The sequence below is a fragment of the Neopelma chrysocephalum genome, unplaced genomic scaffold (genome assembly GCF_003984885.1).
Source record: "Neopelma chrysocephalum unplaced genomic scaffold, ASM398488v2 Primary Assembly neopelma1_141, whole genome shotgun sequence".
NCBI classification, from domain to species: domain Eukaryota; kingdom Metazoa; phylum Chordata; class Aves; order Passeriformes; family Pipridae; genus Neopelma; species Neopelma chrysocephalum.
Genome location: NW_020897803.1, coordinates 1,163,708 through 1,175,716, shown reverse-complemented (window position 1 = coordinate 1,175,716; position 12,009 = coordinate 1,163,708). Strand labels below are relative to the sequence as shown.

Here is a 12,009-nt window from a genome sequence, read left to right as displayed (position 1 = left end):
ACTTGGCACCTCCAGGTCCTGGGAGCCTTTGGAAACCCCACATTCCCCTCTGGGCAGTGGGTTTGGGATGGAAGGAGCCGAGTGGGATAGCAGAGGGTGGTGTCTCCAAAGTGTGACAGTCCCAATTCCTCTTTGGAGTTGAGCCTTGGGGCTGCCACCTCAGATACTGGGATCCCAATTTCCCACCTCTGGAGGGAGGCTGGATTAAACTGCAGGGAAAGGGTGGGGGGCTCCCAGAGGGTGCTGGTCCCGGTGGGTCGAGCTCTGCTCCAAACTCCGACAGGGAGCGTCTGGCTCAGCCTGGAGGGTGCTCATGTTTTCTTTGCCCCCTGGTGGGATCAGCCGCGATTTTTCCAGGCTGGAGCATCCACAGCATCCTCCCGGCAGCGTCTGCAGAGCCGCTGCAGCCGCCGGCGCCGTCCTCTGGCTGCAGCTGTGCTTCCAGCGGCGGAATCCTCGGCAGAGCGGAGCGCGGGGGCTCTCCCGACCTGCTGCAGCAGCTCCTTTTTCCATGCTGGGCATGTCCCGGCTCCGGAAGGAAGATAAATGGGATGGGCAGGCTGCGGCAAAGGCAGCTGCAAACAGCCGGCCCTCTCCTCCTATCTGCATTCCCTCCTCCCCTGCCGCTCTCCCGCTGCCTGAGCCGGGATTTCCAGGCTTGCTGGGCTTCATTTTCACCATTTCAATGGATCTTTCATCGATTTAATTGATTTTTCATCAATTGGCAAAAATACCTATTTTATTCCCCTCCTCTGCCCCTTTAACCACCTTTCCCTTCCCCACCCTGAGCAGGCAGCAAAGTGGCTTTTTGCAAGAAATTTGGGATCCTCTTGGAGGAGCAGGATGTAAATGCCGGGCACGGGTGTATCGGGAATGAAACCTCAGTGGAATTGCAGTGCTGGGAGCAGCTCTGCCCTTCCCGGGAGGATGAGCAGGAGGGAAGGGCTGAAGGCAGCTGGATGATGATGCTCCTGCTGCCCCACAGCTCTGCCTTGGGGTGCTGTTCCCAAATTTTCCAGGCAAGGGAGAAAATGGGATTGGCACTGGCCTTTCCCATGTTTATACGAGCTCGGGAGGAAATCTGAGTGGAAGTTTGAGGGTGGAATTTGAGCTCGGGTGAAAATTCAAGGTTTGACCCTGACATTTCCCGAGCTGCTTGATTTCCAGGGAAATGTGTTTGGATCCCAGCGAGGGTCATGTGGGCCCCAGCTGATTTCTGTGCTGTGGGATATTGTGGGATTCATCTTTCCAGGCAGTTTAGGGGCACGTTTGGGCCTGTGAATCCTGCCGTGTCCATCCTCGTTTCCAAGGAGTTTGGGAGTTGTTCTGAGCTTTGCTCAATATTTGGATCTTCCTCAGCTCTCCCTGCTGGGAGAGAGGAGTCATGTGAGTCTGGATTGGAGTTGGGAATGAAGCAGCTCATCCCTAATTTCTGTTCCTCAGCAGTTCTTGTCCCTCTGGTCCTGCCCGATGGCAGCACCGAGAGCTCCTGGGAAGCCCCTTTCCTGAGCGGAGCAGAGCCCAGTCCAGGTGGTTTTGTGGACTGTGGGACTGGTGTTTGTGCTTCCAGACTGATTTTTGAAACATTTAATTGCTCCTTTGTTCAGCTTCCTAGTGCAGGGCCTGGCTGCCATCAGCTCTTCCCACCAGAATCGCTGCTGGAGGCACGTGCTGATCCATCACTGCCCTTCCTATGGATCGCTCCATGCCCCTGGGTCTTTGGGAGACCAGCACAGCAGGAGAGAAGCAGGATCAGCCCTGGGATGTTCAGGTACCACAGGGAAGGGGAGTGTGGGAGTCGGCAGCTGGACGTGGCCTGGGAAGGAGGGAGGATTTCTGGGTCGTGTTGCTCTTGAAAAACTTCCAGACGTTTCCATCTCCAGGTGTGTCTCACCTGGGATTGTGCACCTTGTTTAGTGAATCGTGGAATGGTTTGGGTTGGAAGGGTTTAAATTAGATATTAAGAAGAAATTCAGCCTTGGAGCTGAGCTGTCCCTGCCTCTTCCCAGTACCTTGGAACTCTGGGAGGGATGGGAGAAGGACACGATGGGCAGGGACACCTCCCACTATCCCAGGTTGCTCCGAGCCCCATCCAACCTGGCCTTGGACACTTCCAGGGATGGGGCAGCCACAGCTTCTCTGGGCAACCTGTGCCAGGGCCTCCCCACCCTCCCAGGGAAGAATTCCTTCCCAATATCCCATCTATCCCTGCCCTCTGGCTGTGGGTGTCGGATCAGCACCCGAGGAGGTGACGGTGGCTTGGTCATGGAGAGGGCAGAAGGGATGAAAAGGCAGAGGGGTGTGTGGGGCCAGATCCTTCTCCTCTCCTGCCCTTGGGAGCTGGTGTTTTATGCTGGGATTAACCCAGGGATGGCAGTGCCTGTCACTGCACTGGTCCCTTCCCAAGCGGAGACGCCTCATCCCACAAATCCGGGATGCAAAGGAGCTGCTCTGCCAGTGCAGGATGGTGGTTCCCCTGCACCAGAAGCAGGATTTTTGGGACAGCTTTGTCCCTTCTGTGCCTCTTTGGGGTCTTTATGGCGTGTTCAGAGGCTGGGGTGGGATCCCTGGGGGTGCTCCTGTGAGGAGCTGAGGCGTTTTGGAGCCTTCCCACTGCCCTCGGAGCTCCCAGCTGGAAAGGGAGGGAGGCAAAGGGGCACAGGAGGAGACAGGGGAGCTGGTGCTGTGCAGCTCTCGAGGGGGACACAACCCTTCCCACCCTCTGGAATGGCCCAGGCTGAGCAGCCCCCCCTCCTCCTCACTCACCACAGGCCAGGGCTGGTTTTTCGCTGCCTTTATTAGACCGCACAGGGGGTTGTGTTTTTATTCCCTTCCCGGGAGCAGATGCAGCAGGAGGGAGGCAGGGAAGGCAGGAGAGGATGAGGATGTGCGTGGGGATATCCCAGACCCCCTGGGTGCAGGGATGAGCTGATCCAGGGCTTTACTGGCAGAGCTGGGTGCTGGTGTCACTGGTGGTTCTTTATCCAGCTGTGGGGTCTGTTTGTAATTCCTACATTTGTTTAATGTCAGTGCTGTCTCCAGGATAAAACCTTGGTTGTAAGGGTGATGCTCAGCAGCTGCTCCTAATCCCCTTCCTGTGCTGCCCAAAAAACCCAGGAGCTGCTGCTTGTCCCTACACTTGATCATGTGATCATGTGTCCCCCCTCTATCCCAAATCCCGGCTGTGAAGTTCCCGGCTTGGCTGCCAGGAAGGATCCTGGTCCCCAGGGAGAGCTGCCCTTCTCCCCCTCCTAAAAATCAGGGTGCTGCATGTCCCTCCCACTCGGCTGGGATATTCCCTGGGCTCTTCCCAGCTCAGTTCCCAGGGGTTTAACTCCAGTTCCTGGGGGTTTTGCACCATTTCTCCAGCTTGGCCGGGCCTGCGGGGCTGGAAAGGGGCGAGAATCCTGCAAAGGTTTTCATCCTCCTTAATCCTTTACCCCTCTCTTGAGCACCCCTGTGGCTGCCCCTTGTGTCAACTCCTGCTCCAGTGCTGGAGCCTCTCCCAGAAAAAGCCCCTAAAAAGCCTCTTCATGGAGCTCACCCAGCCAAAATTGACTCCCCCTTGCTCCCAAATCCAGGTATTTGTGCAGCCAGCTCCCTGTGGAGATTCGGGGTGAGGAACTGCACCCCCCCTCTGCCGACAGCCCCGGCAGCTCCCAGGCCCTTTCCCGCCGGGAATCGGATGCTGTGGAGTTCTGGGGTGGGTTTCAGGGTGTCTCTGAAGCACGGGGGGGGTTATTCAATGCAGAAGCTGGGGCTGGCGGGAGGGCGGGCGCGGGGTCTCCGCCCCCGGGGTTTTTCGGGGGGGGGGGCTCAGGGCAGGTTCCAAGCCAGGGGGTGAGTTAAACTGGGCTGGGGGCGCTGCGACCCGGTTAGGGGGGGGCCGTGCCCCAGTTTGGGGGGGCCTCCTAAAACCAGCAGGGCATCCACATGAAGGAGCCCAGGGCGGCGCCGGTGGCCGCCCCCGCCAGCAGCCCCAGCGCCATCTGGTCCCCGGACACGCGGTAGGGATCCTCCCGCACGATCACGTGGGTCACCCCGGGACCTGAGAGGGAAAACGGGATGTGAGGGGTGAGCCAGGGGGGCACCGCCCTCCTGGCACCCCCCCAGTGCCACCAGCAGGGCCACCACCCACCTCCGTACTGGTGGCCGTAGTGGCCCGAGCTGATGTAGGCGGCCTGGTGCGAGTCCAGCGGCACCGTCTGGTAGTAGTCGTCGTCGTAGGGGTCGTACACGTGCACCTGGGGCAGGGGGGGTCAGCAGGGGGGCTCAGGGGGCTGTGTCCCCCTGTCACCTCGGGGGGAGAAGGGGACAGGGCCGCTTGGGGACCCTTGTGCTGCTGCCGGGGGATCTGGAGGGGCGGAAGGGCTGGGGCAGCCTGGGCTCAGCATCAGCATCGTCTGCCCCTGCTCAGCCACCCTGGGTCTGCTGCCCCTCACTCTGACCCTGCCCTGGCACCTTAACTGTGTCCCTGTCACCTTAACTGTGTCCCACCAACTCAACTCTGCCCCCATTCCTCTTAACAGTGTCCCTGTCACCTCAGCACTGTCCCTGTCACCTTAACTGTGTCCCTGTCACCTTAACTGTGTCCCACCAACTCAACTCTGCCCCTATTCCTCTTAACAGTGTCCCTGTCACCATACCTGTGTCCCTGTCACCTTATTGAAGTCCCTGTCACCTCAGCAGTGTCCCTGTCACCTTACCTGTGTCCCTGTCACCTTACCTGTGTCCCTGTCACCATACCTGTGTCCCTGTCACCTCAGCAGTGTCTCTGTCACCTTAGCAGTGTCCTTGTCACCTTAACTGTGTCCCTGTCACCTTAACTATGTCCCACCAACTCAACTCCGCCCCCATTCCTCTTAGCAGTGTCCCTGTCACCTTACTGATGTCCCTGTCACTTTAACTTTGCTCCCACTCCCTTTAACAGTGTCCCTGTCATCTTAACTGTGTCCTACCACCCCAACTCTGCCCCCACTCCCCTCAATGGTGTCCCATTCCCTTTAACTGTGTCCCTGTCACCTCAGCTCTGCTCCCATTCCCCTTAGCTGTGTTCCTGTCTCCTGAACTGTGTCCCATTCCCCTTAACTGTGTCCCCATAGCCCTGTGTCCCCTGTCACCTTAACTCTGCCCTGTCACCCCCCCTGCCCTGCACAGGGTCCCCTCGGCTCTGTCCCCTCCCACCAGTGGTGGCATCCAACACTTCCCTCCTTCTCCCCTGTGGCTCCAGGGACTTCCCTCCCTGTGCCCCCCTGTGCATGAGGGGTCTCGAGGAGCCCCCCGAGCTCCGGGTCAGCCCTGGGTGAGGGCTGGGGTTGGGGTAACCTGCCCCCCTCCATCCCAAATCCCAAATCCCAGGCTGGGATGTGCCCCTGCTCCGGGGCACGAAGCCTCACCGGGGTGGATTTAGCCTCCAGCACAGCCATCTTCCAAGCACTGCAACAAAACAGAGGGACTTGGATTTGGGGGTGCTGGGGGTGGGAATTGTCCCCATTCCTCCCCCAGGGACCTGGATGTGGCACTAATCCCTAATTCCCTGTTGAGGAGTGCTGGGATAACAGGTGGGGATGGGAAGGTGCCAGGAGGTGCCAAACACCACAGGGCAGTTCCTGGGAATGGGCTCAGCTAACACCAGGGCAGGCAGGGATATGGCATCCAAATTTAGGGGGAAAAGCAGGTAATGGGAAAATTTCCATCCAACTGGGGCCAAGCTCAGTCGATCAAGCTCAGCTTGGCCATGGCTGAACTCTCCCTCCATCCCAGCTCAGCTGAAGCTTTCCCACTTTGAATTTTTTATAATTAAAAAAAGCTTTCATTAAAAAAAGCCCAGTTTTATAAAAATAAATGTTTAACCCTATTTCCAATTTTTTTTTTTTAGAAATCGAGAGAAGGGGAGCAGTGCTAAAAATGGGGGTCTGCCTAAAGCCAGAGGGGGCTTTACATTCCCCCTATTTATCCCCATTAACCAATGGACACCCTTTTCCAGGGATCCTCAGTCGGGCCAAGAGGGGATTTGTGATCCATGAGGAAACCACCCCACCCCACAGGGGATGGACTGCTTAAAAACAGCTGCTTCTGCCTCGGGATTATCCAGCGGGAAACCCAAACCTCCTCCTGCGCCTCTCGCCCCGTGAGTGGGTTTGAGGGAACAGGGGCTGTGTGGGAGGGGGTTTAGCCACGGGTGGGACGTGGTGGGAGCGGGACAGGGCTCTTCCCAGGCTGGGATAACCGGGATGAGAAGGGCCCCGAGGGGGTGGCAGCTTACACGGCGTCGTCCTGGCTCTCGGCGCACAGCGTGGTCTTGGAGCCGTCCCGCAGCACCACCGTCAGGAGGCATTCCCGGCTCCTCCCCTCGGGAGGCTGCACGTCTGGGAACGCGAGGGCAGGGATCAGCCTCAGCCAAGACCCAAGACCCTCCCTGTCCACCCCCGGGCTCCAAATCCCCCTGGCACAAGAGCTGATGGATGCAGCGTTAAATAACTGCACTGGGGGATTCATTCGGGCTCTGTCGGGATCCCAAAGGTTAAAAGGAACACGAGGAATGGGCTGGTGGGCAGAAACCTCCACCCCCAGGGCAGAAAGGACGTGGAAGGGCAGGAAACTGCCAAAAATGTGCCCGAGCTGCATCTGCTTTGAACTTGCCAGAGAGCACCCGGATTTTGTAGGAACGGGAGACGCTCCTCACTGGATTTGCACCACGAGCTCCAGCAGGAACAAAACCTTAAATCCATGAGGCTCCTGTGCCTTGCCCAGTTTTCCAGGCTCAGCAGGACCCTTGGGGTGAGCACACAAAGCTTTGGGATTGTGCTCCCACGGCAGCTCCAGCCCCAGAAAGGCTCTTTGTGCAGCAGCCGTGGGCTGTGGGGCCCAGCCAAGCCGGGCTTTGTTCTCCCTGTTTGTGCGAGACGGAGACGGATGAGTCAGGAACGTGGGATCATGTTTTCAACAAGCACAAACCAGAAGGAGAGTCCCTCCTTCCTTCCCTCCTTCCTTATGGAAAAGCAACGGGAGAGAAGATGCAACGAGCATCTCCCGGGGGATGGCTCGGGAAAGGAGTGAATGATGCAGCCCGGGTTAATTTTGGGGTATCCTGGATGTGCACGGGCAGAGCAGGATTTAGAAGGGTCACAGCCCCCTGGAGAGCCCTGGGATGGGGTTGGGAATGTGGGGCTTGGCTCACCCTTGCACTCCCGGCCGATCCGGACGTCCCGGCAGCTGTACTTGATGTGGATCCGGCCGTCCATGTCCCGCTGCGTCTCATCGTGGTAGTAAACCAGGCTGCCGTCCAGGTACAGCACAAACCAGTTCCTCTTCCAGCGGCGCAGGATGGAGCCTGGTGGCACGGGGAGGAGGTGAAGGACCCCGGTGATCCCACTGGGACACAACCAGCTCACTCACAAGACCCCCGGAATTGCAGCCGGATCCCTCCAGCTCCCGCGAGCCGCTGGACACCTGTGCCTGGGCACCGTGACCAGGTGGCTTTGAATTTCAAGGGGCTGCCAAAAAAGCCATCAGGGCGTCTTGGAGCTGCCCGGGAAGGGCTCCAGCCCCGGACACGGAGCCGTGTGTCCGTTCCCGTGGCAGCGGCCCCTCTCCCCGCTTACGTAAATCCCACAATCTCCCTGCCGTGGATTAACCGCCCAGGTCGGGGCTCCTCGTGTCCCCCCACTCCCCGCCTCTTCCCAGCATCCCAGAACCTCTCCTGGGGTTTTTTTTTCGGGGAGGGCTCCCAGCCTGGAAAGCCGAAGGGTCGCACTTACTCTGCCGCCAAAGCCAACCGCTCTTCACCAGCGCCATGGCTGCCCCAGGGTGTCCCGGATCCGCTGGCACGGGAAAAATAACGGGGTTAAAACAGCAGCTCCTGCCTCTCCCCCCCGGCTCTCACCTCCCTCCAGCCTCCGGGAGGGAAGTGGGGTGGGGATTCACTCCTGTTGCTCCTGGTTTTTTTGGGGGGATGAGCTCAGCATGCGGGTTAATCGGGGTTAGGCAGACGCGGGATTTCGTCATGTGGGAAACGTCGCGCGAAGGCAGGAGGAGGAACTCCAGCCACCTTGCTCTCTGCCTCTAATCCCATTGGGATTTAGGGATTATCAGCCCGTGGAGGTAAATGGAGAAATCCGGGCCGTGGATGCAAACAGGCAGTGGCTCCCCACAGCCCCAGTAACTTTCCACGGGCAACGACACCTGCACTTGTTTGTTTTCCCTGCCTGGGTGGAAATTAGTCCATAATAAGGCCATGAAGTCATCGCTCCCCAGGTCCCTGAGCAGAGCCAGCACCCCAGGGACAGGCAGGAGCTGTTCCCTGGCCATGCCCTCCCCTCCCATCCACTACTCAGCTGGGAATCCCAGTGCTGGGAGCTCAGCGCTCCGGGATGGCCTCCAGGACCACCTGGCTGGATCCCCACCGGGTCTGGGGGCACAGGAAGGCACAGCCCCCCTTTCCCACTCCCCTCTCGTAACTCTGGGTTACCCAACACCTGAATCCCTGAGTATCCACATCCCCAGGAAGTTTGCAGCCTGGCACCATCACCCCTCCCTGCCCACATCCCTGGGAGCTCCCAGCCCATGGATACACCTCCATCCCCTGGCGCCCTCCCCCGGGTCTCCCCATCCCTCTCATCCCTATCCCGCCCTCATCCCGCTCTACTTGCAGCCCCTTGGAGCCCACATCCCACCTCCCCTGGCACCTTTTCCCCCTGTACCCCCATCCCGCAGTACCGGCACCCCCTGGCACTCCCACCGCCCCAGTAATTCCCATCCCCGCTACTTCCCATCTCCGGTACCCCCATCCCCATCCAGCATCCCCATCCGTGGTACCCCGTCCGCGGTACCTCCACCCCTATATCCCCATCCCTGGTATCCCCATCCCAAGTATCCCCATCCCCGGTCCCCCCGCGCCCGCGGAGCTCCCCGCGCATCCCTCACCGGGCGGAGGCGTTGGATCCCCGCTGCGGGATGCGCTGCGCTCCGCTCCCGCCGCCCGGCCCTTCCCGCCCGCGCGGATCGCCGGGAGCTGTAGTCCAGGACCGGGCATCCCAAAGCGCCGGCCGAGCGGGAAAAGCGCCGCTTCCCAGCCGTTTATCCCGGAAAAGCCGGCGCGCGCTGCCTCGCGCGGCGGGGACGGTGCCGCCGGGGATGCGCGCGGTGGATCCATCCCCTCAAATCCCGTGTTTTCCTCGGGAGCCGGAGCACGTCCAGGGATGTGGGTACCCTCAGGAGGGGGGTCAGCCCAAACGGGAGCCCCAAAGCCATGGATGGGGTGCCCGGGAGGGGCTCCTGCCCCGCGCAGAATGGGAATGGGGAGAGGATGGATGCAGGGGGGATGCGGGATTTCCCTCCGGAGCTGGGAATGGCTCTGAGGAGGCGTCTCCTGCCGCGAAGCACAAGTTGGGAACAACCCAACATTTTAAGCACCAGAGTGCTCGTCTGAGTTAAATTCCCAAGTGGAGGGAACAATCTTCCAGCCTTCTGCTGGAATTAAAACCATCCCGAGCTCTGGAGACGAACAGGGTCAAGTCACACCTGCCCAAAGGGCTGGAAAAGCTCCTGGAATTACATTGTTGGAACCCTCCACCCTGCTCCGGGCAGCAGAGGCATTCCCAGGGAAACACATGGGCATTTCTGGGAGCAGGCAGGACCTCTGTGTGGACAGGGATGTGCTTCTGTCGGGAAAGGCCTGTGGGGGAAGTCCAGAGTCTCCCCCAAAAGCTGCCCAGGGAAGGAAACAGGACATTTCCTACAGCTCCACTCACAGGCTGGGAACAGCCAGGCCTGGGATACCTCGTGGAGCAGAATTCCCAGTGTCCAGCTGCTGTTCTTTGCCTTCAAACACAAGTCAGGTGCAAGGGCTGGGCTTTATAAAGGTGTTTATTAAGTACATGGCAGCCCTTAATATATATGAAACCCTCCAATAATGTGAAATAATACATAAAAAAATCTATTCCAGCAGTTTTTTCCACGGAAAGCCCTCTCCTCTCCCTCCAGCACCAGCTTTGCAGAAGGGATTAAATTAATCCAGCAGGGCTGGATGATCCCAAAGGAGTTATGTTGGGATCCCCCCCATCAGCCAGCGCACACCCACAGCCTGGTGTGTCCCTCCACACCTGGTTATCCAGCTGCAAAACATCCTGAGGGTGCTGAATATTCCCAAAATCCAGGACATTATTTGGAAATCGGGTGCTGGATGCTTTGTCCTGCAATGAATCCGTAAAAAAAGTTCCCTTAGAAAGGGATGGGGACTGAAATTTGGATTTACCCCGGGTTATTCCCGGGGATTGGGCTGCCCAGTTTGGCATAAATTTATCTCCAGGCTTTTCCATCGGTTTTCCTCTTGGTGTGGGATTTGGGGGGCCTGGCTTATTAATTTTTTTTGTAAACTGTGGGGGTTTTTTTCCATTAAATAGGATAAATTTGCCGTCCTCAGGGTGGAAAAGGCGATCCAAGGAGCCAGGAGGTTCTTTCCAGCCAGTGGTGGAAGAAAGGAGAGGATTCCATGGGAGAACACATTCAGCCCCTCGCTCAGGAGAGCCAAATCTGGGATTCTCCCCCATTTTCCAAAGCAGTTGGGTGCTGTTTAATAAAAAAGGCTTGACTTTGGCACCTCCACTTTGTCTTTCCTCCAGCTGGGCTCGAGCCTGGTTGGGTTCTCCAGGATTTTGGGCAGGAAACAAAGGAATTTTGAAACTCTTCCCACATCCCAGGGAAACGGGGTCTTCCTGTGGATTCTCCCTGAGTCCTGGGGACAGAAGTTCTGGGAGTTCAGAGCCGAACCTGGGGAGCAACATCCAACATTTGCCATTCCTCTCAATCCCACATTCCTGCCAGAGGGACCTTGACACCCCTGCCCAATTCCCTGATTCCCCAGGGAGCTGTTCCACGTCTATTGCTCAGGAAACATTTCCAGTGGGAATCTGCACCAAAAAAAAAAAAAAAGAAAGCAAAATACTTCAGACAGCAGCAAGTTGTGAGGGGTTAAGGGGAGATATGCAGGGACAGAGCCCTGTCCGTGTCAGTCCTGGGTGGAGACCCACGGGAATTCTTCATCTCTTTCCCAAAAGACTTGTTTTCCCTGCTCTAAACAGGGGCAGGGGCTGGTTTTGGGATGAGGGGCTGGTTTGGGATGAGGGGCTGAGTTTGGGGTGTGAAGGACTGGTTTGGGATGAGGGGGTGGTTTGGGATTTGAGGGGCTGTTTTGAGGAGCTGTTTTGGGGTCAAAAGGCGGGGACAGACCTCCACTACGGCGCGGGGGGGGTGGTCGATGTGCGGGCAAGGCCGGGCCCCGCCGCTCCCCACTCCCCTCCCGCTGCCGTCCCGCAGCCCTGCCTGGCCGGGCGACCCGTGGAGAGTCTCCCGGAGCCGTGTCCCGATCCCGGATCCCCGCGGGATCCCCCTTCGGCACCGCCCGACCCGCGGCCTTCTCGCTCCGCGCAGCCGCCTCGGACTACAACTCCCGCCGTGCCTCACCGAACTACAGCTCCCGCCGTGCCTTGCGGCGCGCCCGCCGCACTACAGCTCCCGGCACGCCCCGCGCCCGCCCGGGCCCTGCCGCCGTGTCTCTTTCCCCTCGGCCGCCAGGTGGACTACGCTACCCGTCATGCTTCGCGCGGAGCGGCCGCCGGCGGCCGCGGCGGCGGCGCGCGGGGCATGCCGGGAGTTGTAGTCCCCGCGGGGCCGCGGCTGTAACGGTCCCGCTGGTGGTACTGCCCCCCCCCTCCCTCCCCCCTTTCCCATTCCCGGCTGGCGGCTGCGGGAGCAGCGGGAAGAGGAGGAGGAGGAGGAAAGAGAGAGGTGCTGTACCGGCACAGGGGCCGCCGCCGCCCGAGCAGCCGCAGGTGAGACGAGGGGAAGCGGCGATGGGGACACCCCCGGGTGACAGCGGCGGGGTCGGGGGGGAGTGTTGAGTGCGGGGTCCCCCCGACCCCGGGAGGGGATGGGGACGGTGATGGGGAGCATCTCCCCCCCGGCTGGGTGCGGGGGAAGGGGGGGGCGAGACACGGCGCCGGGATTGTC

General features: G+C 59.4%; 2 protein-coding genes and 1 long non-coding RNA gene across 4 annotated transcripts in view; 2 read left to right on the top strand and 1 right to left on the bottom strand.

The window, feature by feature from the left end:
• Positions 1 to 2,779: 2,779 nt before the first annotated feature.
• On the bottom strand, positions 2,780 to 9,224 carry PLEKHB1 (pleckstrin homology domain containing B1). 2 transcript variants are annotated; one of them, XM_027699849.1, is made up of 7 exons: positions 8,926 to 9,224; positions 7,761 to 7,823; positions 7,181 to 7,333; positions 6,266 to 6,368; positions 5,397 to 5,436; positions 4,139 to 4,244; positions 2,780 to 4,048 (listed from the first exon to the last, which is right to left on the bottom strand). In XM_027699849.1, the coding sequence occupies exons 1-7, from the start codon at positions 9,152 to 9,154 to the stop codon at positions 3,912 to 3,914; spliced, it is 831 nt and encodes a 276-aa protein (XP_027555650.1). In that variant the 5' UTR covers positions 9,155 to 9,224; the 3' UTR covers positions 2,780 to 3,911. The 2 variants fall into 2 exon arrangements, with proteins under 2 accessions (XP_027555650.1, XP_027555651.1); XM_027699850.1 differs by having other exon boundaries at positions 7,761 to 7,820.
• A 96-nt stretch (positions 9,225 to 9,320) lies between these two features.
• On the top strand, positions 9,321 to 10,599 carry LOC113975638. The gene is made up of 2 exons (XR_003536862.1): positions 9,321 to 9,839; positions 10,404 to 10,599. It is a non-coding gene; the product is annotated as an uncharacterized LOC113975638 (long non-coding RNA).
• A 1,061-nt stretch (positions 10,600 to 11,660) lies between these two features.
• FAM168A (family with sequence similarity 168 member A) overlaps positions 11,661 to 12,009 on the top strand; it is a 76,083-nt gene continuing 75,734 nt past the window's right edge. Inside the window, exon 1 of the mRNA XM_027699859.1 lies at positions 11,661 to 11,831. The gene's annotated coding sequence lies outside the window, so the exon portion shown is untranslated. The remainder of the gene's footprint in view (positions 11,832 to 12,009) is intronic.

Excerpts from the sequence above, each read along its gene's own strand:
- PLEKHB1 (XM_027699849.1), bottom strand. The coding sequence starts at position 9,154 with ATGGATCCACCGCGCGCATCCCCGGCGGCACCGTCCCCGCCGCGCGAG. Across the intron at positions 7,824-8,925 it reads GGATCCAACGCCTCCGCCCG|CGGATCCGGGACACCCTGGG; the intron begins GTGAGGGATGCG and ends TTCCCGTGCCAG. Across the intron at positions 4,049-4,138 it reads CTACGGCCACCAGTACGGAG|GTCCCGGGGTGACCCACGTG; the intron begins GTGGGTGGTGGC and ends TTTCCCTCTCAG.